The following is a 27,443-nucleotide window of genomic DNA, read 5'->3' on the forward strand; positions in this document are numbered from 1 at the left end:
ACAAATGGAGTTACAATACAAGGACTGCAAAGTCAAGAATGAAGCTTTGAGATTTAATGCAGATATCAGGAAAAAACAAAGAGAATATTACATGTGGCAAAAAGAACATTGCACATGTAAAAAAAAAACGCAGAGAGAACATTTAACTACAAATAAAACATTTGTTTAATAATTCGGGAACACTTTGTTTTATTTACTTCTCAGGCCTACTCTTCTCCTTCTTCCTCACCCTCACCCTCAACGGAGTCAACTCCAACCTCCTCATAATCCTTCTCCAGAGCTGCCATGTCCTCTCTGGCCTCAGAGAACTCTCCCTCCTCCATACCCTCACCCACATACCAGTGAACGAACGCACGCTTAGCGTACATCAGATCAAACTTGTGGTCGAGCCGAGCCCAGGCCTCTGCAATAGCAGTGGTGTTGCTCAGCATGCATACAGCCCTCTGGACCTTGGCCAGGTCTCCACCAGGAACTACAGTGGGCGGCTGATAGTTAATGCCAACCTTGAAACCAGTGGGGCACCAGTCCACAAACTGGATGGAGCGCTTGGTTTTGATGGTGGCAATGGCAGCATTCACATCTTTGGGCACCACATCACCACGATACAAGAGGCAACAAGCCATGTACTTGCCGTGGCGAGGGTCACATTTCACCAACTGATTGGCGGGCTCAAAGCATGCATTGGTGATTTCAGCCACTGAGAGCTGCTCGTGGTAAGCCTTCTCAGCAGAGATGACAGGGGCATAGGTGGCCAGAGGGAAGTGGATACGGGGATATGGCACCAAGTTGGTCTGGAACTCTGTCAGATCAACATTGAGGGCACCGTCGAAACGAAGGGAGGCAGTGATGGAGGACACAATCTGACTGATCAACCTGTTCAAATTGGTGTAACTGGGACGCTCGATATCGAGGTTCCTACGGCAGATATCGTAGATGGCCTCGTTATCTACCATGAAGGCACAGTCAGAGTGCTCCAGGGTGGTGTGGGTGGTGAGGACGGCGTTGTAGGGTTCCACCACAGCAGTGGACACCTGGGGAGCGGGGTAGATGGAGAACTCCAGCTTGGACTTCTTGCCGTAGTCGACAGACAGACGCTCCATCAGCAGGGAGGTGAAACCAGAGCCGGTGCCACCTCCGAAGCTGTGGAACACCAGGAAGCCCTGAAGGCCAGTGCACTGGTCAGCCTGAGGACAGAGAGAGACAATGATCACATGTGAGATAAGAGTTATGTCATTTTATTGAATATTCTGGAGTAGGGGTGTCACGATTCTCCAAATCCTTGATTTGACTACATTTTCGATTCTAAGGTTACAGTTCGATTCGATTCTCGATTTTTACATTTATTTTTTTTAAAGCACAGGTTGCTATGTCATTTTTAGACTAGACTTTTATGCAATATAAAATCTGTGTGTCGTGTGTGTTTTTTTCCACTTGGCAAGCCGACCAGACATGACATGGGGGCGTGGCAGCATCGACGATTCCATTTTTTAATTCGAAGTTCGAGATTGTGACTTAATTTCAGTCGATTTCAATTTAAAATCGTGACACCCTTATTCTGGAGTCAAATTTGCAATTAACTTCGGCTCTTTTACCCACCAGTTTGCGGATCCTGTCTAGCACCAGGTCAATGATCTCTTTGCCGATGGTGTAGTGTCCGCGGGCGTAGTTGTTGGCAGCATCCTCCTTGCCAGTGATCAGCTGCTCAGGGTGGAACAGCTGGCGGTAGGTACCAGTGCGCACCTCATCTATAAAGGAGACAAAAACAGATATTGCATCAGATTGGTTTACAATTATCATATATTTCCTAAGTTAATGCTTGTCTTGGAGTCACACTTACCGATGACAGTGGGCTCCAGGTCCACAAAAACAGCTCTAGGGACGTGCTTTCCAGCTCCAGTCTCACTGAAGAAGGTGTTAAAGGAATCATCTCCTCCTCCTCTGGTCTTGTCACTGGGCATCAGTCCATCCGGCTGGATCCCATGTTCCAGACAGTAAAGCTCCCAGCAGGCATTGCCAATCTGGACACCAGCCTGACCAACGTGCATCGAGATACACTCACGCTGTGGAGGGGGGGGAGGGGGGTAAGAAATAAGATGGGTTGTCTGAAGTAATTCTAGTAGGAATCGAAAACTACCGGTAATCAGACACTGAAGGCTACTCGTCACATGTTGAGTACTTCTCTACAGCTAGTGAAAGATCTAACTGGGAAAAAGGCTCTTTTGTATAGAACCAGACAGCAGATCATCATTACTAACCCCATCACCTGATGACATGTTACACAGTCATTTAACCTGTGAGCCTGACACCATACTGAAAACACTATCACAACGAGGCTGATTATTCAGACTTGTGCTTAAAGAAAAACGTCTGACGAGAACAAAAAAATCCGCATCAAGGTTCTCTGGTGCAACAAAACAAACACACATGTAGTTAAGAGTTTAATTTAAAATTGTAGCAGACCTCGATAATATACCCCATAAAATATCAAATAGGTTAGATAATAGGTTTTGTTGGAAAAGACTGTGATTGCAGTGTCATAAAGGCCAGGCCTCTTCTAACAAGCGGTAAAAATAAGAATATTTCAGGCTGTGAGCACATTGGCAAACAACAACAGGATAAAACTGTCAGCCCGACTTAGCTTTTGCACAATGAACAATTTCTGGGCTGCGCCCTGTCGAGTTACACATTCATCACCAAATGTACAGTAAAAACGACCACTTGAGACGAAGTTTAACGGTCCTCCATCTTGACGTTTTATTTTCAATCAAAACTAGACTGTGGACAGTGGATGCTGCTTCTCTCAGTTGATAACGGTTAACGTTAGGCTGGGCTGCCACTTTGATGACCTACTATATACATTTGAAAATGTCCTGAAATTAAAACATTATAACTACAGAAAACATGTTTTCGTACTCACCATATTTCCTGAAGCTGTGTTTGTAGCCTAGATTTATAAAGTGGAATGGGACTTCGTTATCTCTTACAGTCGGGCGGTAATGAGTCCTTTGTAAGAAGTAACTACGAAGGTAATGGCGGGCGGGGCATTTTATACCGTCTAACCGGCGGCAGTGTGCGGAAAAATCCAATTGGTTGCCAGAGTCACATGGGGGATTCCTATTGGCTAAAATGAAACCGTTAGCTTCCGCAATGACATGACAAGAGTTCTGTGCATGTCAGTAACAGACAGTGCGCAGTGTTCTAAGTGAATATCTTTTAAAGGGAGTTTTATAATCGAGGTGAAGTTAGTTTTGGGTCGAATATTGGACAGACATTCTGTCCGGAGACTCCCAGCGGCGTATTTTAGTGTCACCGGGTGTTGGCATCAGGAGGCCGGTTAGCTCGCCTCCCAGAACATCGCACTATGCAGAAGGCTGATTTAGGGACCATCAATAAATTATCCCATTATTTGTTTGTTTTACACAAATACAATGTGTTTTCATGCTGACTTGATATTGGTGAAAATTATGATTTAAAAAATCCTACTAAACTCATTTCATCTAGCACACTGATTTTGATAGCTAATGTGTTATTTATTTTTTAAAAAATGCTTTTTTCAATAGCTTCCATATCATGTCACCCAGCAGCTCCCAACTAATGCTGAATTGTATTACTAAATGGGACAAATAAATCAGACCTGGTATTATTACATGTTTCTGCTTCTTTTATTTTATATGAATATTTATTATGAAAATTCAGTATGTCATAATAGAGAGGTGACTAAGTGCATTTACTCAAGGACTAAAGTACAATTTTGAGGTTCTTGTGCTTTGAGTATTTTAATTTTCCACCACAGTATACATTAACTTCATGTCAGATGCAAATATTGTTCCTTTCTTTCACTATATTTATCTGATAACTTTAGTTACTTTGCAGATTTCATACTACATCAGAGCCACGGTTGCACATTTTAGAAAGTATTTCTTGTATCAACCATCGGAAAAAAATCAATATTGATATGTAGCTACAGTATAAACAAGCCTACATATTTGTTTTTTGTACTAAAACCCGTCTATTTCAGAAATCATAGATAAACAGCTTAAATGGGAGGAGAAAAAAGCAAATGGAGTTATAATACAAAGACTGCAAAGTCAAGAATGAAGCTTTGTGATTTATTGCAGGTATCAGGAAAAAAACCAAGAGAACATTACATGTGACAAACAGAACATTACACATGTAAAAAACACAGAGAGAACATTAAACTACAAATAAAACATTCATTTTAACAATTCAGGAACACTTTCTTGTTTTATTTATATCTCAGGCCTACTCTTCTCCCTCTTCCTCACCCTCACCCTCAACGGAGTCAACTCCAACCTCCTCATAATCCTTCTCCAGAGCTGCCATGTCCTCTCTGGCCTCAGAGAACTCTCCCTCCTCCATACCCTCACCCACATACCAGTGAACGAACGCACGCTTGGCGTACATCAGATCAAACTTGTGGTCGAGCCGGGCCCAGGCCTCTGCAATAGCAGTGGTGTTGCTCAGCATGCATACAGCCCTCTGGACCTTGGCCAGGTCTCCACCAGGAACTACAGTGGGTGGCTGATAGTTAATGCCAACCTTGAAACCGGTGGGGCACCAGTCCACAAACTGGATGGAGCGCTTTGTTTTGATGGTGGCAATGGCAGCATTCACATCTTTGGGCACCACATCACCACGATACAAGAGGCAGCAAGCCATGTACTTGCCGTGGCGAGGGTCGCATTTCACCAACTGATTGGCGGGCTCAAAGCATGCGTTGGTGATTTCAGCCACTGAGAGCTGCTCGTGGTAAGCCTTCTCAGCAGAGATGACAGGGGCATAGGTGGCCAGAGGGAAGTGGATACGGGGATATGGCACCAAGTTGGTCTGGAACTCTGTCAGATCAACATTGAGGGCACCGTCGAAACGAAGGGAGGCAGTGATGGAGGACACAATCTGACTGATCAACCTATTCAAATTGGTGTAACTGGGGCGCTCAATATCAAGGTTTCTGCGGCAGATATCGTAGATGGCCTCATTATCTACCATGAATGCACAATCAGAGTGCTCAAGGGTGGTGTGGGTGGTGAGGACGGCGTTGTAGGGCTCCACCACAGCAGTGGACACCTGGGGAGCGGGGTAGATGGAGAACTCCAGCTTGGACTTCTTGCCGTAGTCGACCGACAGACGCTCCATCAGCAGGGAGGTGAAACCAGAGCCGGTGCCACCTCCGAAGCTGTGGAACACCAGGAAGCCCTGAAGGCCAGTGCACTGGTCAGCCTGAGGACAGACAGAGACAATTATCACATATGAGATAGAGTTATATAATTTCACTGAATATTCTGGAGTCAAATTTACAATGAACTTGTTCTGCTCTGATTTTACCCACCAGTTTGCGGATCCTGTCTAGCACCAGGTCGATGACCTCTTTGCCGATGGTGTAGTGTCCGCGGGCGTAGTTGTTGGCAGCATCTTCCTTGCCAGTGATCAGCTGCTCAGGGTGGAACAGCTGGCGGTAGGTACCAGTGCGCACCTCATCTGTAAAGAGACAAAAACAGATATGCAACAGATTGGTTTACAATGATCAGATATTTCCTAAATTAATGCTCATCTAGGAGTCATACTTACCGATAACAGTGGGCTCCAGGTCCACAAAAACAGCTCTGGGGACGTGCTTTCCAGCTCCAGTCTCACTGAAGAAGGTGTTGAAGGAATCATCTCCGCCTCCTCTGGTCTTATCACTGGGCATCAGTCCGTCCGGCTGGATCCCATGCTCCAGGCAGTAAAGCTCCCAGCAGGCATTGCCAATCTGGACACCAGCCTGACCAACGTGCATCGAGATACACTCACGCTGTATGGGGGGAGGGAATAGGAAATTATAATACAAATAAGATGGATTGTCTGAAGTACTTCTAGTAGGAATTGTAACTAATCAGACACTGAAGGCTACTCGTAACATGTTGAGAACTTCTCTACAGCTAGTGAAAGATCAAACGAGGAAAAAGGTTCTTTTGTAGAAAACCAGACAGCAGATCATCATGACTAACCCCATCACCTGATGACATGTTACATTCAGTTAATCGAACACCATACTGAAAACAATATATCACAAAGAGGCTGATTATTCAGACTTGTGCTTAAAGGAAAAACTGTGATGAGAACAAAAAAATCCCCATCAAGGTTCTGTGGTGAAACAAAACAAACACACCTGTACTTAGGAGTTTAATTTAAAAGGTAGCAGACCTCGACAATATATCAGATTTTGCTATGGGGTACCCAATCGTCTTAAAGAATCTGATCCTTAAACACTGGAGATCCACACACCCTCCCACATTACTACCCAGGAAAAGAGAAATGTGTTATTATTTGAACATGGAAAAAACTATCACCATGGAAAAGAATAAATTAACCAAATTTGAAATGATATGGGTGGAAGTATTACAGGCACTGAGTACTTTGACTTAATATTTTGGGCGTGACGTGATTTTTATTTATTTACTTTTTTAATTGTTATTAATCAATTTAGTGATTTTTTTTTTCTCTCTTTCTTGAGATGTGGGTGTTCCACAAAGAGGAACGATATTTGGCGCAAATGTACTCCTATCGGTATTGAAGGTTTACATGACGACACTGATAACGTTACTGAACCTGTTTGTTGGATGCGTGGTCGTGAAGCGATTGTGGTATGTTTTTGTTCGGTTTTGTTTATTTTATTTTTGGTTTGGCCTTTATTGTTTTCTTTTGTTCTGTCGTCAAGACTGTGGTTCTTTGTCTCGTCTTGTATGTATTGAAAAAAAATCTAAATAAAATCGTATTAAAAAACAAAATGGCAATATTTCAGGCTGTGAGCACATTCACGCCCAAAAATCGGATAAACCAGAAACGGTCAGCCCGACTGAGCTTTTGCACAATGAACAATTTCTTTAAACGACCACTTGAGACGAAGTTTAACCGTCCTCCATTTTGATGTTTTATTTTCAATCAAAACTAGATTGTGGACCGTGGATGCTGCTTCTCTCAGTTGATAACGGTTAGGCTGGGCTGCCACTTGATGACCCACTTTATAAATTTGAAAATGTCGCGAAATCAACACATTATAACTAACGTTACAGAATATATATATTCTCATACTCACCATGTTTCCTGAAGCTGTCAAGTTTGTAGTTTAGACTGATAAAATGGAAAGAGACTCCGTTATCTCTTACAGCCGGGCGGTAATGAGTCCTTTGTAAGAAGTAACAACGGAGGTAATGGCGGGCGGGGCTTTTTATACCGTCTAAACGGCGGCAGCGTGCTGATAAATCCGATTGGTTGCCAGAGTCACATGGGCGATTCCTATTGGCTAAAATGAAACCGTTAGCTTCCGCAATGACATGACACGAGTTCTGTGCATGTCAGACAGTACGCAGTGTCCAAACAGGGAGTGACTATGTTTTAAAGGGAGTTTCATGATCGAGGTGAAGTTAGTTTTAGGTCGAATATTAGACAGACATTCTCTCCTGAGACTCCCAGCGGCGTATTTTAGTGTCACCGGGTGTTGGCATCTGGTGAACGGTTAGCTCACCTCCCAGAACATCGCATTGTGCAGAAGGCTGATTTAGGGACCATCAATAAATAATCCTAATGTTTGGTTGTTTTACACAAATACAATGAGTTTTCATGCTGACTTGATATTGGTGAAAATTATTATTTTAAAACATCCCACTAAACTCATTTCATGTAGCACACTGATTTTGATTGCTCATGTATTATTTATTTTGCAAATATTTTTCTTTCAATAGCTTCCATGTCATATTACCCAGTTACTCCAAATTAATGTGAATCGTATTACCAAAAGGGACAAATAAAACACAACAGGTTGTATTTCATTTTACTGCTTCTTTCATATGAATATTTATTCAGAATTGCATGATGGAGAGGTGACTAAGTGCTTTTACTTAAGGACTGTAGTGAAGTACAATTTTGAGGTTCCCCTATTTTACTGGAGTATTTTGATCTTCCACCACAGTATGCTTCCACTTCGTATTTTAGATGCAGATATTGCTCCTTTATTTCACTATATTTATCTGATAACTTTGGTTACTTTGCAGATTGCAGGTTGCATCAGATGCACATTCTTGAAAGCATTTGTTGTATCAGCAATCCCCCCCCCCCCCCCAAAAAAAAAATCAATATTAAATTATATCTATAGTGTAAATGAGCCGAGATGTTTTAATCATCATTTCTTTTAATTAAAACCCTTCTAGTTAGAAGTCATAGGGAAATGGTTTGAATGGAAAAGGAGAAAAAAGCAAATGGAGTTACAATACAAACACTGCAAAGTCAAGAATGAAGCTTTATGAGATTTATTCAGTTCAAAAACCATTGAAATATTTTTGTTTTTTACAATGGTTGATACAAGTCACAAAAACAACATTACATACGGGAAAAAAACAGAAAATTGCACATGTAACAAACACAGAACATAAGACATTTAAATAAACAAAACTATTTTTTTCCAGGAATTCTTCAGGAACAACACTTTCAAGTATAATTTACTTCTCAGGCCTACTCTTCTCCTTCTTCCTCATCCTCACCCTCAACGGAGTCAACTCCAACCTCCTCATAATCCTTCTCCAGAGCTGCCATGTCCTCTCTGGCCTCAGAGAACTCTCCCTCCTCCATACCCTCACCCACGTACCAGTGAACGAACGCACGCTTGGCGTACATCAGATCAAACTTGTGGTTGAGCCGAGCCCAGGCCTCTGCAATAGCAGTGGTGTTGCTCAGCATGCATACAGCCCTCTGGACCTTGGCCAGGTCTCCACCAGGAACTACAGTGGGTGGCTGATAGTTAATGCCAACCTTGAAACCAGTGGGGCACCAGTCCACAAACTGGATGGAGCGCTTTGTTTTGATGGTGGCAATGGCAGCATTCACATCTTTGGGCACCACATCACCACGGAACAGCAGGCAGCAAGCCATGTACTTGCCATGGCGAGGGTCGCATTTCACCAACTGATTTGCAGGCTCGAAGCATGCATTGGTGATTTCGGCCACTGAGAGCTGCTCGTGGTAGGCCTTCTCAGCAGAGATCACAGGGGCATAGGTGGCCAGAGGGAAGTGGATACGGGGATATGGCACCAAGTTGGTCTGGAACTCTGTCAGATCAACATTGAGGGCACCGTCAAAACGAAGGGAGGCAGTGATGGAGGACACAATCTGACTGATCAACCTGTTCAAATTGGTGTAACTGGGACGCTCGATATCGAGGTTTCTGCGGCAGATATCGTAGATGGCCTCGTTATCTACCATGAAGGCACAGTCAGAGTGCTCCAGGGTGGTGTGGGTGGTGAGAACGGCGTTGTAGGGCTCCACCACAGCGGTGGACACCTGGGGAGCGGGGTAGATGGAGAACTCCAGCTTGGACTTCTTGCCGTAGTCGACCGACAGACGCTCCATCAGCAGGGAGGTGAAACCAGAGCCGGTGCCACCTCCGAAGCTGTGGAACACCAGGAAGCCCTGAAGGCCAGTGCACTGGTCAGCCTGAGAACAGACAGAGACAATTATCACATGAGATAGAGTTATGTCATTACATTCAATATTCTGGAGTTATATCTTCAATTAACTTCTGCACTGATTTTACCCACCAGTTTGCGGATTCTGTCCAGAACCATGTCGATGATCTCTTTGCCGATGGTGTAGTGTCCGCGGGCGTAGTTGTTGGCCGCATCCTCCTTGCCAGTGATCAGCTGCTCAGGGTGGAACAGCTGGCGGTAGGTACCAGAGCGCACCTCATCTACAAAGTAGACAAAAAGAGACATTGCATCAGGGTGGTTTACAATTATCAGATATTTCCTAAATTAATGCTCATCTAGGAGTCTCTCTTACCGATGACAGTGGGCTCCAGGTCCACAAAAACAGCTCTGGGGACGTGCTTGCCAGTTCCGGTTTCACTGAAGAAGGTGTTAAAGGAATCGTCTCCTCCTCCTCTGGTCTTATCACTGGGCATCTGTCCGTCCGGCTGGATCCCATGCTCCAGACAGTAAAGCTCCCAGCAGGCGTTGCCAATCTGGACACCAGCCTGACCAACGTGCACTGAAATACACTCACGCTGTGGAGGGGGAAAAATGATAGGAAATTATGATATAATTGCACCTGTGGTGCAACACAACAAACACACATGCAGTTAAAGATTTTCCTTCAAAAGGCAGCAGACCTTGAAAATATACTCCATAATATATCAAATATGTTAGTGAATGGGTTTTGATTGAAAAGCCTGTGGTTGCATTGTCATAAAGGCACACTGACCTTCGACGACAGGATGAACAAGAAACTGTCAGCCCGACTTAGCTTTTGAACAATGAATAATTTCTGGGCCGCGCCCTCCCGAGTTACACATCAATCACCAAATGTACAGTAAAAACGACCCCTTGAGACTAAGATTAACGGTCCTCCATCTTGATGTTTTCTTTCCAATTAAAACCAGATTGTAGACCATGGATGCTGCTTCTTTCACTTGATAACGGTTAGGCTGGGCTGCCACTTGATGACCCATTTTATATCTTCTAAAATTTCCTAAATCAACACATTATAACTACAGAAAACATATTTTCATACTCACCATGTTTTCTGAGGGGTTGTAGTTTAGATTAACAAAGTGCAAGGGACTACGTTATCTCTTACAATCCGACCGTGATGAGTCCTTTGTAAGAGTAACTGCAGAGCTAATGGCGGGCGGGGCAGTTAACACTGCCAAGCCGGCGAAAATGTACCGATAAATCTGATTGGTTGCCAGAGTCACATGGGGAAAGGCTATTGGCTAAATGAAACGCCCATCTTCCGCGATGAAATGGCACGATTTCTGATCCTGCAAAGTGACAGACCGTGCGCACTGTCCAGACAGGGCGTGAATATCTTTTAAAGGGATTTTTATAACGGAGGTGAAGTTAGTTTTAGGATATTGGACAGAGATTCACTCCGGAGACTCCCAGCGGCGCCTCTTCCTTAGTTTCACCGGGTGTTGGCATCAGGAGGATGTTTCTTAGCTTGCCTCCCAGAACATCGCACTGCGTAGAAGGCTGATTTAGGGACCATCAATAAATAATCCTATTGTTTCTTTGATTTACGCTAATACAATGTTTCTTTATGTCGACTTGTTGATATTGGTGAAAATTATGATTTAAAAAAATAATATGAAACTCATTTCATGTAGCACACGGATTTTGATTACTAATGCGTTGTGTATTTTTTTTCAATAGCTTCCCTTTCATATGACCTTGTTACTCTAAAGCAATGCTGAATTGTCATATTAAATGGGACAAATAAAACACACCTGTTTTCATTTAATTTTACTGCTTCTTTTATTTTACATGAATATTTATTATGAACATTAAGCATTGCATGATGGGGAGTGACTAAGTACATTTACTCGTGTACTGCACTTAAGTACAATTGTGAGGTTCCCTCACTTTACTGGAGTATTTCCATTGTCCATTTCTGTGTACTTCCACTTCATCATATTGTAGATGCAAATATTGCACCTTTTACCCCACGACATTTATCTGATGACTTTAGTTACTTTGCAGATTGCAGGCTGCATCAGAGCCACAGTTGTACATCTCTGTTTATTGTATCAGCAATCTGATTAAAAAAATTAAAAAAAACAACAAACAAAAACACTGATTCTAGTAATCACGAAATGCTGCATATCATATACAATGCAGTATATAGCCTATACACATCAAGAGTTGATTTGAAAAATGTCATAAAGAGAGTTGTACCAGTGCCACACACAGAGCTGATTGTAGACCTAAAATCCGTGTTCGTGCAAAATCCGAGCTCGCCTATTGGAAACTGGGTCAAATCCATGTTTTCTGGCAGAAACCGCTGAGCGCCGCTCCTCTTTTTTATCGGAAGCCGATTGCTCTAATTGAGCGAATCAGCGCAGCGCATTTAAATCACGTGATACAAAGATGGCGGCGTCAGTGTCCGCAGCAACCGGAGTCTGATTGGGAGCTGTCGGGGTGAAAACTGCAGGACTTCGTGAATATGAGCATGGATAACCTTGATTTTCCTTCATACAACATTGTAATCAAGTATTGTTCTCTGTACTTCACTTGTCTATTTGATTTTTCTGCTGCTTTACTTCAACACCACTACAATCTAGAGGCAGATAATGTGGTCCGCCTTTTTACCCCTCTTGGCCTATTTGTATTGTAAATGTAGCTATTAGCCAATTTCCGGAGTCACATGAGATTAATACAAAAACACAGTCAACGAAAGTACTAGAGGCTAATGTAGGTTAAGATAAGTTATGATATAAAAAATAAAAGATTGATCCCCAGAGGTCCAGTCACAATCCACCCATGAGAATATAAAGAAGCCTAATCAAAATTAGCCCGACTATCACCAGCTGTAAGATATCTTTTTTTCAGAAAAGCCATCACTGTAGAATCAGTAGTCTGCTTTTACTTTAGTTGACTGTATATTTTGATGCTTCTACTTCTGTACCTTTACTTACTAAACATTTGATTGCATCACTGTTACTTGCAACACAGTATTTCTGCACTGTGGGACTGCTACTTCCCCTTAGGTGAAATATCTCAACTTAAAACTGAACCTGTTTTCATTGGATTGAGTACATTTGAAAGTAACAGCATGTAATGGCTTGATCTGTTCTGGCTTGATCTGTTGTGCACCAGATGATACCATCTTGTTATTTGGACAAATCTTAGTTTCTAGGCTCCAGACGCTTAGTTCACAATTTCAAACCTGTTTGAACTCATTTTATCACACCATCAATGCTGCCAAATGTGAAAAAAATAAACCAAACCCTTCTGTTAGTGTTGATTGTTATGAGAGTTGGCTTTCTCTTCCAGGCGTTCCCAATCAAGCAGGGCTCAGTGGTCTTACCAATACATCAAACTGCTAGATGACTAAATGATTAATGATTGCAGTTATGAATCCATGTCGCAGTAACCTGCCCTGATCGGTTCAAGATGAGAATTGCTTTGCCTTCTAATGCTACTATCTGATGATGTCAGGGATGAGATAAACTTGAAATTGTGAAATACTGTGTGTATGAAGTTATGCAGCTAAGATAAATATTATGACCTGGAATGGAATACGATGACATCATGCAAACTAAGCCTCTACAAGCTGTAACTCGCCAATTTCCTGAACCCAATGAAAAACCAGCTCAGTAGGTGGCACACAAAGATAGAACACCTTGAAGTCACTGTACGAATGTTTACCTATGAAATTAAACCAATAAAAGGAATATAACTGCCAGGTGAAATGTACAAAATATACGTTTAGATGTGATAAGAGCTCATTTGAGCAAGTTGTTTTATCCATGTTTATCACACCTTTTATGTGAGATCTGCACATGATATATAAAAAAAACATCTGATACTGTAAAAGAAATTTGGTAGTTAAACTGCAGGCTGCTTGCAACGGTTTGAAGCAGTTTGTCACTTCAGCAGGGTGTGGAGTTCAAACATCTGATGAACAATACTGCCCCCAAGTGACGAAAGTGAGAGGCCAGGCATTTCAGGCCTCCACAGCGACAACCACACCCATGTACATATCTTGGGGCAAGATTATGATGATGTCATAAAATACCAAGTATAATGCAGGAGAGAGACTGTCCTTCTGGAACAAAGTGTCACTAAAAACCGTACCCTCTAAAACTACATCACAAAGAGCAGTTTGACAGTAGCCAAGATTGCAGCATGCTTTTAACATTAGTGACACTACATAAATAGAGCAATCTGCTCTGTACTACTGAAATGCTGTTTTTGTTTTTCTTCATTAAATTAAAGTGCTGGTATATTGAAGACAGTAGGGCAGTGATAAACATTTTATTTGAAATTGGAGATGCGTCAGCCATCAACTATTTGTATCAGTATTTGTTGTTCTATGCATGCCACATCTATTGCTTATTGTCAGTTTTGGAGACGGGTCCCTCCTCAGTGGCTCTTTGTGTTTTTTCTCAATATGGCATTACCTCTGCCAGGGAAGTTATGATATGTATTATGCAAGTATATTCTTTATCTGTTGGAGAACATTATAAGAAACCTGAACAAAACTAAATCCTGCATTCTTATGGCCCAAGTTACTGTAAAATCCAAATTTCAACTGATGACACTTTAGACTGTACTGTCAATACTCTATAAATTGTTAAATTATGTCTACGGTATAAATAAGCCCCATGTTGTTTTCATATTAACATGTCCACATCAGAAGTCAAAGTCACAGATGAATGGCCTTAAATGGAAAAAGAGGATAAAGCAAATGGAGTAACAATACAAAGACTGCAAAGTGAAGAATGAAGATTTCAGAGATTTATTCAGCCGCTGCCATTGAAATATTATTTAGCAATGGCAGATACACAAAACGGAAAATCAGACATGTGAAAAAAACAAACAGAACATTACAGTACAAAGAAAAGGTTGTTGGCATGATTTAGGAACTACTCTTTCAAATTTACTTCCTAGGCCTACTCCTCTCCTTCTTCCTCATCCTCACCCTCAACAGAGTCAACTCCAACCTCCTCATAATCCTTCTCCAGAGCTGCCATGTCCTCTCTGGCCTCAGAGAACTCTCCCTCCTCCATACCCTCACCCACGTACCAGTGAACGAACGCACGCTTGGCGTACATCAGATCAAACTTGTGGTCGAGCCGAGCCCAGGCCTCTGCAATAGCAGTGGTGTTGCTCAGCATGCATACAGCCCTCTGGACCTTGGCCAGGTCTCCACCAGGAACTACAGTGGGCGGCTGGTAGTTGATGCCAACCTTGAAACCAGTGGGACACCAGTCTACAAACTGGATGGTGCGCTTGGTTTTGATGGTGGCAATGGCAGCATTCACATCTTTGGGCACCACATCACCACGGTACAAGAGGCAACAAGCCATGTACTTGCCGTGGCGAGGGTCACATTTCACCAACTGATTGGCGGGCTCAAAGCATGCGTTGGTGATTTCTGACACGGTAAGCTGCTCATGGTAAGCCTTCTCAGCAGAGATGACAGGGGCATAGGTGGCCAGAGGGAAGTGGATACGGGGATATGGCACCAAGTTGGTCTGGAACTCTGTCAGATCAACATTGAGGGCACCGTCGAAACGAAGGGAGGCAGTGATGGAGGACACAATCTGACTGATCAGCCTGTTCAAATTGGTGTAACTGGGACGCTCGATATCGAGGTTCCTGCGGCAGATATCGTAGATAGCCTCGTTATCTACCATGAAGGCACAGTCAGAGTGCTCCAGGGTGGTGTGGGTGGTCAGGATGGCGTTGTAGGGCTCCACCACAGCAGTGGACACCTGGGGAGCGGGGTAGATGGAGAACTCCAGCTTGGACTTCTTGCCGTAGTCGACAGACAGACGCTCCATCAGCAGGGAGGTGAAACCAGAGCCGGTGCCACCTCCGAAGCTGTGGAACACCAGGAAGCCCTGAAGGCCAGTGCACTGGTCAGCCTGAGGACAGACAGAGACAATGATCACACATGAGATAGAGTTAAGTCATTACATTGGATATTCTTGCAGTTACCTTGTTTTACTCTGAATTTACCCACCAGTTTGCGGATCCTGTCCAGCACTGTGTCAATGATCTCTTTGCCGATGGTGTAGTGTCCGCGGGCGTAGTTGTTGGCAGCATCCTCCTTACCAGTGATCAGCTGCTCAGGGTGGAACAGCTGGCGGTAGGTTCCAGAGCGCACCTCATCTAAGGAGACAAAAACATACATTGCATAAATTGGGATTAACAATTATCAGATATTTCCTAAATTAATGCTCATCTAGGAATCACACTTACCAATAACAGTGGGCTCCAGGTCCACAAAAACAGCTCTGGGGACGTGCTTTCCAGCTCCAGTCTCACTGAAGAAGGTGTTGAAGGAGTCATCTCCTCCTCCAATGGTCTTGTCACTGGGCATCTGTCCGTCCGGCTGGATCCCATGCTCCAGGCAGTAAAGTTCCCAGCAGGCGTTGCCAATCTGGACACCAGCCTGACCAACGTGCACTGAAATACACTCACGCTGTGGAAGGGGAAAAAATGATAGGAAATTATAATAAAAGTAAGCCAGACAGTCTGAAGAAGTTCTAGTACGAATTGTAACTAATCACACACTGACGGCTACTTGTCACATGTTGAGAACTTCTCTACAGCTACTGAAAGATCTGAGGAGGAATACGGCTCTTTTGTAGAGAACCAGACCATCATGACTAACCCCATCACCTGATGGCATGTTGCACAGTCTGTTAACCTACAGAACACAATATATATCACAAAGAGGCTGTTTATTCAAACTCATGTGCTTGGAAAAATTCTATTTTTTTTTAAATCATGGGATGAGACCAAAAAAAAATAAAAAAAATCAAATTTCTGTGGTGCAACAAAACAAACACAGCTGTAGTCAAATATTTTCATTCAAAAGTAGCCGACCTCGACTATATATCAAATATGCTAGTGAATTGAAAAGCCTGCGGTTGCTTCGTCATAAAGGCCAGGCCTCTTCAAACAGGCAGAGAAAAAGGATGCATGATTCAGGATGAGAGCCCATTGACCTTCAACAACAGGATGAACCAGAAACGGTCAGACCCGACTGAGCTTTTTAACAATGAACAATTTCTGGGTTTCGCCCTGTCGAATTACACATTAATTACCGAATTTACAGTCAAAACGATTTATTGATCAGAAGATTAACGGTCCTCCATCTTTACGTTTTCATTCGAATAAATAAAGAAATAAATGTTTTCATACTCACCATGTTTCCTGAAGCTGTTGGGTTTGTGGTTAGGATTAACAAAGAGGAACCGACTGTTATTTCTTACTGTTAGGCCTTTATGAGTCCTTTGTAAGAAGTAACTGCGGATCTAATGGCGGGCGGGGCTTTATATACCTTCTTAGCCGGCCGAAATGTGCCGATAAATCCTATTGGTTGCCATAGTCACGTGGGGGGCTCCTATTGGCTAAAATGAAACAGTGGTCTTCCGCTATGACATTTTTTTTTCTTTATTGTACACTATTCGATAACAGGGTGTGTTAGGGAAGCAGGCTGGGCAGGAATTGAATAAAGGATGGAGTCATCACCCATCTCAGGATACAGGATACGACACAGTGGGCGAAATCAGTGACTTAACACAATTTAAAAACACCCAACTGACAGATGTGTACATTGCGAACAACCTGAATGTGTACAGCAGGTCCTTTATCAATGCACGGGCTAGCTAAAGGAGAAAGGAGGGTGCTGGCATCATCATTAAGGGGAGCTAAAGTCAGTTTGACTATAGAAAATCTGATTGGAGACGCATTACAGGGAACATACAAACACCTGATAACATTTTTTTTTGAAGGAAACATGACCAACAGAGAGGATTTTCTTCTTCTTTTCTTTTTTTTTTTTTAAAGTCTGTTAATCTACTATTCCACACTCCAGTCCGGTAGGTGGAGGCTATCCACCTTCAACTGGTTTGCAAATCGCCATCAAATCAAAAGGATAGATTGTATGCACATTTTCAATGATACAAATTAATCTGGTGTTGACACACAAGGAAACTGTTAATAATAAGCAAAAACAAAAAATAAAATAATTGTTAAGTCTTATTCAGGGAACATAAACAAGTCCAGTAAGGCAGCAAGTTTTAGGGTGTTTGTGTCATACATTGAATAGACTTAATAAATTGCTTGAAATAATTCTTCCATCTGTTGAGGTGGGGTTTTGCATTTAGAATCATGAATAAAATGCTTGCTCAACAAATTATCAAGTCACCCATGTTTTTCTCCTCATTGATATTCCAGTTTTAGTTCACATAACAGTCAAAGGGTGTAGTATTATATCCTCAGAAAGAGGCCAGCTTTGAAATGCAGTCCAAAGGTGTTGTACAGGTTCACACTGGGTGAAAAACCCCTCACAGAATCAACAAGAGTTGCTGTCCCAATTAAATTTCATTCACAAATTGGTTAGATGTCATTTAAACATTTGAAGCTACTTCCTTAGCCCTGGGTATGACTTGGTAAAATTCAGCCAGACAGCAGATTTTTTTTCCCCATTGGGGAGTCCAAAACAACCTCTCCATAAACGAATGGATGGCACAACACAGGAGAACCAACTCCTCAGGTCAAGACTCTGCTGTCCACTTACATCTGAAGGAGAAACATCTGTGGAACAATACTGCCTCCAAGTGATAAAGTGAGTGGCCAAGCAATTCAGGCTTCCAAAGTGACAACCCAAAACAGGGTACATATTTTGAGATTATGTAGACATTAAAAACACCAAGTATGCAGAGAAACTCTCCTCCTAGAATAAAGTGTCACTTAAGATCAGATCATCTAAAACTACATCACCAACCAATTTGACGCAAGACAAGATAGCAGCATGCTTTTAACATTAGTGAAAGTTCGAACAAAATAAGGGGCAATTACCTCCTCCAAAACACATTAAAAGGTTTGGCAAATTTGTAATAAAATAGGGACTCATGAGGACTCTCTCTCTTTTCACTACCATTCATTTAAACCCAGATTTTCCACCTGGCCTTGAAGACAGCTCATTTCTCTTATGGTCTGAAAGGGGTATTTGTACTATAAGAGACTTAGTAGCTGACGGCACTTTCAAATCCTTTAACCAGCTAACTGAACAACACGACCTCCCGTCCAAACACTTATTTAGGTATCTGCAGATCCGTAGCTTTGTCTCTTCAAAAGCAAGGTTGTATCCTGGTGGGCTCTCTCACTCCTCTATAGAAGAGGTACTGCAAGACCCTGAGCCCCGAAAACTGATAAATAGGTTCTATAATGCTCTGTCTCCTCCAACAGAGGGAACTGGTCTTCTTAAATTACACTGGGAGGCAGACCTGGGGTAACAATCTCAGATGGTGAAAGGGGTGGTGTGTAGCTGAGCTCATCTGGTTGTTTGTCCACCAACAAAGTTAAAGAATCTCAATTCAAAATTACTCATAGGCTCCAGATTACACCAGTGCTATGGAATAAATTTTATCCCACACTTTCCAAATATTGTAATAAATGCAAGATCTCAGAGGGATCATTCTACCATTTCATCTCTGACTGTCCCTTTATTTAAAAAAAAAAACTGGAGAAAGGTTTGCAGAGAAATTTAACATATTTGGTAAAGAGCTGGATCTCACTCCACTGTCTTGCATCCTTGGATTACATCCTGCACTGAATCTAAATCCTTGTATATTGATACAGATGTTCTTTTTTTGGTGCCAGACTCACAGTGGTTACAGGGTATATTGGAACTTATTCCCCTTGAAGCAATGACCTACTGGCTTAAGGACAAACATCTGTTATTCTATAAAACTTGGGACCCCTTTTTGAGTTATATCTGTATGGAAAGTGTGCAGACTCTACAGAATGGCCTCTATGGACGCATCTGGTCAGACATTCTTAGAAAGATCCACACTTGAGTTTTGCCATCAGCCAAACATCATATAGTAACACCGCAATACCTGGATATCTGAATTTTTACTTTAGTTTGTTTCATCCCATTTTTCTTTTTTCACCATGTAGGTTTTTTCTGTTCACCATACTCTGTAGTATGAGGCACTTTTATGTTCTTGTACAATACTTTTCTTGTATAAAGTGAAAAAGTAAAGAAAAAAAAACATTAGTGAAAGTACAGAAATAGAGGAATCTACTCTGTATTACTAAATTGCCGATTTGTTTTTTAAAGGGTAAACATACTGGTATATTAAAGACAGTAAACAGTAGTGCCGTGATGAAAATTTTAATACGCATAAGAGAGAATGTCTGTTTAATATTCTTCTCCATCATCATCATCCTCCTCTCCCAGAGTGTCAGCTCCAACCTCCTCATAATCCTTCTCCAGAGCTGCCATGTCCTCTCTGGCCTCAGAGAACTCTCCCTCCTCCATACCCTCACCCACATACCAGTGAACAAACGCACGCTTAGCGTACATCAGATCAAACTTGTGGTCGAGACGAGCCCAGGCCTCTGCAATAGCAGTGGTGTTGCTCAGCATGCATACAGCCCTCTGGACCTTGGCCAGGTCTCCACCAGGAACTACAGTGGGTGGCTGGTAGTTGATGCCAACCTTGAAACCGGTGGGGCACCAGTCTACAAACTGGATGGTGCGCTTGGTTTTGATGGTGACAATGGCAGCATTCACATCTTTGGGCACCACGTCACCACGATACAAGAGGCAGCAAGCCATGTACTTGCCGTGGCGAGGGTCGCATTTCACAAACTGATTGGCTGGCTCAAAGCATGCGTTAGTGATTTCAGCCACTGAGAGCTGCTCGTGGTAAGCCTTCTCAGCAGAGATGACGGGGGCATAGGTGGCCAGAGGGAAGTGGATACGGGGATATGGCACCAAGTTGGTCTGGAACTCTGTCAGATCAACATTGAGGGCGCCATCGAAACGAAGGGAGGCAGTGATGGAGGACACAATCTGACCGATCAGCCTGTTCAGGTTGGTGTAACTGGGGCGCTCGATATCGAGGTTCCTGCGGCAGATGTCGTAGATGGCCTCATTGTCCACCATGAAGGCACAGTCGGAGTGCTCCAGAGTGGTGTGGGTGGTGAGGATGGAGTTGTAGGGCTCCACCACAGCAGTGGACACCTGGGGAGCGGGGTAGACTGAAAACTCCAGCTTGGACTTCTTGCCGTAGTCGACAGACAGACGCTCCATCAGCAGGGAGGTGAAACCAGAGCCGGTGCCACCTCCGAAGCTGTGGAACACCAGGAAGCCCTGAAGGCCAGTGCACTGGTCAGCCTGAGGACAGACAGAGACAATTATCACATATGAGTCATGTCATTTATTTTATATTCTTGTGCTAAATTGCCAGTGCACTTGTCGTGCTCTAATTTTACCCACCAGTTTGCGGATCCTGTCTAGAACCAGGTCGATGACCTCTTTGCCGATGGTGTAGTGTCCGCGGGCGTAGTTGTTGGCAGCATCCTCCTTACCAGTGATCATCTGCTCAGGGTGGAACAGCTGGCGGTAGGTTCCAGTGCGTACCTCATCTGAGCATGGAGTCATTCAAAAATGGTCAAGAGGTCACACTTAATTTAACGAAAATAAAATGATGCCATCTACAGTATATCCAATGAGAGGTTACCAATGACAGAAGGCTCCAGGTCCACAAAAACAGCTCTGGGGACGTGCTTTCCAGCTCCAGTCTCACTGAAGAAGGTGTTGAAGGAATCATCTCCACCTCCTCGGGTCTTGTCACTGGGCATTCGTCCGTCCGGCTGGATCCCATGTTCCAGACAGTAAAGCTCCCAGCAGGCATTGCCCATCTGGACACCAGCCTGACCAACGTGAACTGAGATACACTCACGCTGTGGAAAACACAAAAGGTCATTTCTTGATTTCACCATGAAGATTTGGGAGACATTTACATGTTTTAATCGTTTCGAAATCAGAGGCTTAGTTATGATTAATGGAGAACACATCTGAGAATCCCCACTACACAGGATCTGTGGAGGAACATAACTTCAGTCTGCCAAAATCAAACAGAGCTGATGCACATGAAGCTTTTTCATACCTATAACTAGAGCAATACAACATACAATATGAAAAAATATAACAGATCAAGTGTTTGATTCATTGATTGGCAGCAAGTACAGCTGAAATTAATTATAGGTTTTGCCTAAATCCTCTCACAGCAAACAATCTCAGCTACACTTGATATTCAAAAGTGTGAAATAACATGAAAACACAAATCAGAGTCAAGTGCTCCCTTCATATCAGGCCTCTCTTTTAGGGCAACATAAGCTAAACATAAAAGCACAACAATAAGCTAACAATGATTAATAGGTTTTAACAACTACACTGATGTTGATTGTAGACTGATAAAAGCTATTCAAACCAAAATGAAGAGTTCCTGTTATTCCATACTCACCATGTTTCCTGACACTGTGTCTGAATGGGTAGAGACTGAGGATGAAGAGACTAATGTAATTCTTACAGCAGTATTTCAGGGGTTACTTGTAAGAAGCTAATCAGAAGTGTTGCAAGGTGGGGCTTTTTAAACTTGTATTAGGCAGGGAAATAACAGCTGAATCCAATTGGTTGAGAGTCACACAAGCTCTTTTCCTATTGGTTAAGCCAAAACATTCACAGAAAGCACAGCAGGTGTTACTGATAAGGTTAATCATGGCTCCATGCTTCAGTGGCCAGTCAGCCATGACAGTGTGATAGATGATTTCTCCAAATTAAACTCTCAAGTTTAAATGTTCAGTTTATATAATCAAAAGGGCAGACCTCAGTCCCAGTCAAAGGCCACAATATGAAGATATCTATAACATTTATATATAATATATAAATATACTTATATATTGTATATGTATGCATACACACACACACACATATATATATATATATATATATATATATATATATATATATATATATATATATATATATATATATATATATATGTATATATTATAAAAGAAAAATATATATTTATTCATGTAATGTCTTTTTTGGAGAGGAACCACTCCTAAGTGGCTCTTGAGTTTTCCTTCATCTTTTTGTTGTTTTTTCCCATGAAAAGTTGTTTTCCCTCAATATGGCAAATCTTTCCTCACCGGAATCAAGGGTCTAAGGAAAGAGGATGTTGCACGCTTTACAGACTGTAAAGCCCACTGAGGCAATGTGAATTTGGTCTGTATAAATAAAATGTATTTGATTAGAACATAAGGCATGAATATCATCAGCACTCATTACCTCTTCAAGGGAAGTTCTATATTATGTTAGTAAATGCTTTATCCAGGGCCGTTTGTCTTTTTGGGGGCCCCTATTTTGTCAAACTACGATGGATAGATTATTAAACCTTGATGCAACAATCTCTTACATTTTAAGAGGAAAACAGGCTAGAGTCTTGAAAACCTCTCTCATGTCAAAATCAAACATCTTAAGTTGACCCACCCTAGCAAGTTGAACTGATAGAAAATGATCATACAAAGTATACAATGGGGATCCTTTATAGGTCAATAAATGAAACTGATGCAGTGTTCCTCAAAAATGTTTATTTTAAATTGCAAAACATTTTTAAACTTAAACATCCTGGTCCGGAGGTGGTGAAGATGGCCGTGCTGCTTGCTGGTCGGCGGCTCCAAAACATTCAGAATTGCTCCTGCAAAGACAAAACTCCTCAGGTTACCAAGCAAAATCGATCCTAAGCAAATAGTCATGCTATATAATTGAGCTATGTTACACCAATGCAGAACATTTTGTTTTTATATTAAACATTGCAATATACAGTGTCCGTTTAAAGCATGCACCCAATTTCAAAGTTGCCACTTTTACGCAGTTTGACACGTTGTACTTATTAGAGTTATAAAACGAAGATAAATGACTGATGAGCACTATGTGATACTGAAGGAATATTTGTGTATATTTTGCAGGGTATTACAAAGTAGACTACTTGTGCCTAACTGATGTCTTAACCTATATTCTGTTGGCAGAACTAACAGTCATATATAGTAAAGTTTACTTTAAATTACTTTAATTTGTTATCATGATCCTTTTGAATAAAACAAAGTAATACATGAAAAACATAACTGTAGGATTTTTTCAAATTATATTGTCACAATAGATATTCTGATAAATGGGCTAAAGAAAGACGCAACCAACTCAGTAGAGTTTACAATAAACCACTCGGAGCAATAATCCACTGCCATGATAGTCCATAATAATCCACAATAGGCCTAATATGTATTAGTGTTGTTTAGCACACTTCACATTAGAGACCTATAAACTGAGGACACAGTTATATTGATAAATCAATCATGAAAATAATCCTAAAGTAATGTTACATGTCAAATGTTGAACAGCAGAGGCGGTCTATGATGGAACAGCAGCTCCCACTGGACGAGGATACAGCAGACATGACAGACTTCTGCCTAACACACACACCCTCCCTCCCAAATGTAATGCCAACCAGCTGGACCTGCTATAATTCACTGAAATGGATGTCACTTCTGTCAGTCTTATGGCATTCACATGTGACATATACACTTTATTTTATCCCTTTCTTAAAGCAAACACTTAAGCTAGCTAACAATTCAACATTAAAGCTAACCCTACACCCCACATCATGAAAAAAAACAAAAAAAAAAACAACAACTTTACCTTTCTCCATGCGAGTATTTTTTCTTCATCTAGTTTCTTTTTTTCTGAACCAGATGAATAGATTTGTTTTAATGCCATGCCCTGAATAACCGGTACCAGCAGCTCAGCTCAACTGGCCTCGCCTCTCCTGGCTTAGTAGTACTGGTCGCCATAGGAATGTAGCACAGTAGAGACCAGATCTGACCAATCAGCAGGCATACGTATTGCCTTAGTTCCAGGTACTTTTCACACCTTTTCCGTCAGGTCACTCCTCAGCTATTGAGGCCGGACTTGTAACTTGAGGTGGGCCCCCCTAGTGGTGCTGGGGCCCAAACGGTTCTGGCTTTATCCAGTGGTGAAATAAATAAGAAACCTGAACAAAAACTAAATCCTGCATTTTTATGCTTCAAGTTACTGTAAATCCAGATTTCAGTGTTTGGGGGGGATTGAAGACCAAGTCTTTGAAAAACACGCAAATAAGCTACAAATTCTATATTACTGTTAAACAACGCAAGTTACAATCCAAAATGAAATGTTGGCCAACAATTCATTGAAGGGTATATCCAATTCAGAATGAGGACACTATACTTTAGACTAGAAAGTCAATACTCCGAAAATGCTTAGTCTATGTCTACAGTATAAATAACCATTAATTTTGTTTTCATATTAACATGTCTACTTCAGAAGTCAAAATCAGAGATGGCCTCAAATGGAAAAGCTAATGGAGATACAATACAAACACTGCAAAGTGAAGAATTCACTTTGAGATTTATTCAATCCAAAAACCATTGAAATATTTATTTTTTTTTACAATGGCAGATACAAGTTAAACACAAACAATACATTTTCTTTGTATTGACATGTATAATGTTTTCTGGATGATTCAGGAACTACACCATCAAGTTCAATTTACTTCCTAGGCCTACTCTTCTCCTTCTTCCTCATCCTCAACCTCACCAGAGTCAACTCCAACCTCCTCATAATCCTTCTCCAGAGCTGCCATGTCCTCTCTGGCCTCAGAGAACTCTCCCTCCTCCATACCCTCACCCACATACCAGTGAACGAACGCGCGCTTAGCGTACATCAGATCAAACTTGTGGTCGAGCCGAGCCCAGGCCTCTGCAATAGCAGTGGTGTTGCTCAGCATGCATACAGCCCTCTGGACCTTGGCCAGGTCTCCACCAGGAACTACAGTGGGTGGCTGATAGTTAATGCCAACCTTGAAACCAGTGGGGCACCAGTCTACAAACTGGATGGAGCGCTTGGTTTTGATGGTGGCAATGGCAGCATTCACATCTTTGGGCACCACATCGCCACGGAACAGCAGGCAACAAGCCATGTACTTGCCGTGGCGAGGGTCACATTTCACCATCTGATTGGCGGGCTCGAAGCATGCGTTGGTGATTTCTGACACTGAGAGCTGCTCGTGGTAAGCCTTCTCAGCAGAGATGACAGGGGCATAGGTGGCCAGAGGGAAGTGGATACGGGGATATGGCACCAAGTTGGTCTGGAACTCTGTCAGATCAACATTGAGGGCACCGTCAAAACGAAGGGAGGCAGTGACGGAGGACACAATCTGACTGATCAACCTGTTCAGGTTGGTGTAACTGGGGCGCTCGATATCGAGGTTTCTGCGGCAGATATCGTAGATGGCCTCGTTATCTACCATGAAGGCACAGTCAGAGTGCTCCAGGGTGGTGTGGGTGGTGAGGATGGCGTTGTAGGGCTCCACCACAGCAGTGGACACCTGGGGAGCGGGGTAGATGGAGAACTCCAGCTTGGACTTCTTGCCGTAGTCGACAGACAGACGCTCCATCAGCAGGGAGGTGAAACCAGAGCCGGTGCCACCTCCGAAGCTGTGGAACACCAGGAAGCCCTGAAGGCCAGTGCACTGGTCAGCCTGAGGACAGACAGAGACAATTATCACATAATAGAGATATGAGTTATGTCATTTATTTTATATTCCTCAGCCAAATTGCAAGTGAACTTGTTCTGCTCTGATTTTACCCACCAGTTTGCGGATCCTGTCCAGCACTATTTCGATGACCTCTTTGCCGATGGTGTAGTGTCCGCGGGCGTAGTTGTTGGCAGCATCCTCCTTACCAGTGATCATCTGCTCAGGGTGGAACAGCTGGCGGTAGGTACCAGTGCGCACCTCATCTGAGAATGGAGTCATTCAAAAATGAAGGTCACACTTAATTTAATGAAAATAAAATGATGCCATCTACAGTATGGCTAATAAGAGGTTACCAATGACAGAGGGCTCCAGGTCCACAAAAACAGCTCTGGGGACGTGCTTTCCAGCTCCAGTCTCACTGAAGAAGGTGTTGAAGGAATCATCTCCACCTCCTCTGGTCTTGTCACTGGGCATTCGTCCGTCCGGCTGGATCCCATGCTCCAGGCAGTAAAGCTCCCAGCAAGCGTTGCCCATCTGGACACCAGCCTGACCAACGTGAACTGAGATACACTCACGCTGTGGAAAACTAAAGGGTCATTTCTTGATTTCACCATGAAGATTTGGCAGACATTTTTTTTTGATGGTTTCTAAATCAGAGGCTTAGTCATGATTAACGGAGAACACATCTGAGAATCCCACTACACAGGATCTGTGGAGGAACATAACTTCAGTCTGCTAAAATCAAACAGAGCTGATGCACATGAAGCTTTTTCATACCTATAACTAGAGCAATACAACATACAATATGAAAAAATATAACAGATCAAGTGTTTGATTCATTGATTGGCAGCAAGTACAGCTGAAATAAATTATAGGTTTTGCCTAAATCCTCTCACAACAAACAATTTCAGCTACACTTGATATTCAAAAGTGTGAAATAACATGAAAACACAAATCAGAGTTAAGTGCTCCCTTCATATCAGGCCTCTCTTTTAGGGCAACATAAGCTAAACATAAAAGCACAACAATAAGCTAACAATGATTAATAGGTTTTAACAACTACACTGATGTTGATTGTAGACTGATAAAAGCTATTCAAACCAAAATGAAGAGTTCCTGTTATTCCATACTCACCATGTTTCCTGACACTGTGTCTGAAAGGGTAGAGACTGAGGATGAAGAGACTAATGTAATTCTTACAGCAGTATTTCAGGGGTTACTTGTAAGAAGCTAATCAGAAGTGTTGAAAGGTGGGGCTTTTTAAACTTGTATTAGGCGGGGAAATAACAGCTGAATCTGATTGGTTGAGAGTCACACAAGCTCTTTCCTATTGGTTTAGCCAAAACATTCACAGAAAGCACAGCAGGTGTTACTGATAAGGTTAATCACGGCTCCATGCTTCTGTCCCAGTCAGCCATGACAGTGTGATAGATGATTTCTCCAACTTAAACTCTCAAGTTTAAATGTTCAGTTTATATAATCAAAAAGGCAGATCTCAGTC

At 42.4% G+C, this 27,443-nt stretch overlaps 4 protein-coding genes across 9 annotated transcripts; all 4 read right to left on the reverse strand.

Annotated features, from left to right (window-relative positions):
• Nucleotides 1-32: 32 nt before the first annotated feature.
• Nucleotides 33-3,070, reverse strand: LOC115585219 (tubulin alpha-1B chain-like). Its single transcript, XM_030423443.1, has 4 exons — nt 2,918-3,070; nt 1,838-2,060; nt 1,597-1,745; nt 33-1,184 (listed from the first exon to the last, which is right to left on the reverse strand). The coding sequence occupies exons 1-4, from the start codon at nt 2,918-2,920 to the stop codon at nt 207-209; spliced, it is 1,353 nt and encodes a 450-aa protein (XP_030279303.1). The 5' UTR covers nt 2,921-3,070; the 3' UTR covers nt 33-206.
• A 1,018-nt stretch (nt 3,071-4,088) lies between these two features.
• On the reverse strand, nt 4,089-21,979 carry LOC115585217 (tubulin alpha-1B chain-like). 6 transcript variants are annotated; one of them, XM_030423440.1, is made up of 5 exons: nt 21,830-21,979; nt 21,044-21,266; nt 20,800-20,948; nt 19,771-20,697; nt 4,089-4,314 (listed from the first exon to the last, which is right to left on the reverse strand). In XM_030423440.1, the coding sequence occupies exons 1-5, from the start codon at nt 21,830-21,832 to the stop codon at nt 4,264-4,266; spliced, it is 1,353 nt and encodes a 450-aa protein (XP_030279300.1). In that variant the 5' UTR covers nt 21,833-21,979; the 3' UTR covers nt 4,089-4,263. The 6 variants fall into 6 exon arrangements, with proteins under 6 accessions (XP_030279300.1, XP_030279296.1, XP_030279301.1 ...); XM_030423441.1 differs by lacking the exon at nt 4,089-4,314 and adding an exon at nt 8,291-8,559; XM_030423436.1 differs by lacking the exons at nt 19,771-20,697; nt 20,800-20,948; nt 21,044-21,266; nt 21,830-21,979 and adding exons at nt 5,351-5,499; nt 5,590-5,812; nt 7,097-7,248 and having other exon boundaries at nt 4,089-5,241.
• On the reverse strand, nt 14,274-16,841 carry LOC115585218 (tubulin alpha chain-like). Its single transcript, XM_030423442.1, has 4 exons — nt 16,711-16,841; nt 15,759-15,981; nt 15,520-15,668; nt 14,274-15,421 (listed from the first exon to the last, which is right to left on the reverse strand). The coding sequence occupies exons 1-4, from the start codon at nt 16,711-16,713 to the stop codon at nt 14,444-14,446; spliced, it is 1,353 nt and encodes a 450-aa protein (XP_030279302.1). The 5' UTR covers nt 16,714-16,841; the 3' UTR covers nt 14,274-14,443.
• A 2,849-nt stretch (nt 21,980-24,828) lies between the features above and the next one.
• On the reverse strand, nt 24,829-27,196 carry LOC115585222 (tubulin alpha chain-like). Its single transcript, XM_030423446.1, has 4 exons — nt 27,077-27,196; nt 26,296-26,518; nt 26,057-26,205; nt 24,829-25,945 (listed from the first exon to the last, which is right to left on the reverse strand). The coding sequence occupies exons 1-4, from the start codon at nt 27,077-27,079 to the stop codon at nt 24,968-24,970; spliced, it is 1,353 nt and encodes a 450-aa protein (XP_030279306.1). The 5' UTR covers nt 27,080-27,196; the 3' UTR covers nt 24,829-24,967.
• Between the last annotated feature and the right edge of the window lie 247 nt (nt 27,197-27,443).

The sequence above is a fragment of the Sparus aurata genome, chromosome 7 (genome assembly GCF_900880675.1).
Source record: "Sparus aurata chromosome 7, fSpaAur1.1, whole genome shotgun sequence".
NCBI lineage: Eukaryota > Metazoa > Chordata > Actinopteri > Spariformes > Sparidae > Sparus > Sparus aurata.

What these genes read in the sequence shown, in the direction of transcription:
- LOC115585218 (XM_030423442.1), bottom strand. An exon ending in CCTGGAGCCCACTGTTATTG is followed by an intron (nt 15,669 to 15,758) that starts GTAAGTGTGATT and finishes TTGTCTCCTTAG; the next exon opens with ATGAGGTGCGCTCTGGAACC. An exon ending in TGGACAGGATCCGCAAACTG is followed by an intron (nt 15,422 to 15,519) that starts GTGGGTAAATTC and finishes GTCTGTCCTCAG; the next exon opens with GCTGACCAGTGCACTGGCCT.
- LOC115585222 (XM_030423446.1), bottom strand. An exon ending in CCTGGAGCCCTCTGTCATTG is followed by an intron (nt 26,206 to 26,295) that starts GTAACCTCTTAT and finishes CTCCATTCTCAG; the next exon opens with ATGAGGTGCGCACTGGTACC. An exon ending in TGGACAGGATCCGCAAACTG is followed by an intron (nt 25,946 to 26,056) that starts GTGGGTAAAATC and finishes GTCTGTCCTCAG; the next exon opens with GCTGACCAGTGCACTGGCCT.
- LOC115585217 (XM_030423435.1), bottom strand. An exon ending in CCTGGAGCCTTCTGTCATTG is followed by an intron (nt 20,949 to 21,043) that starts GTAACCTCTCAT and finishes CTCCATGCTCAG; the next exon opens with ATGAGGTACGCACTGGAACC. An exon ending in TAGACAGGATCCGCAAACTG is followed by an intron (nt 20,698 to 20,799) that starts GTGGGTAAAATT and finishes GTCTGTCCTCAG; the next exon opens with GCTGACCAGTGCACTGGCCT.
- LOC115585219 (XM_030423443.1), bottom strand. An exon ending in CCTGGAGCCCACTGTCATCG is followed by an intron (nt 1,746 to 1,837) that starts GTAAGTGTGACT and finishes TCTCCTTTATAG; the next exon opens with ATGAGGTGCGCACTGGTACC. An exon ending in TAGACAGGATCCGCAAACTG is followed by an intron (nt 1,185 to 1,596) that starts GTGGGTAAAAGA and finishes CTCTGTCCTCAG; the next exon opens with GCTGACCAGTGCACTGGCCT.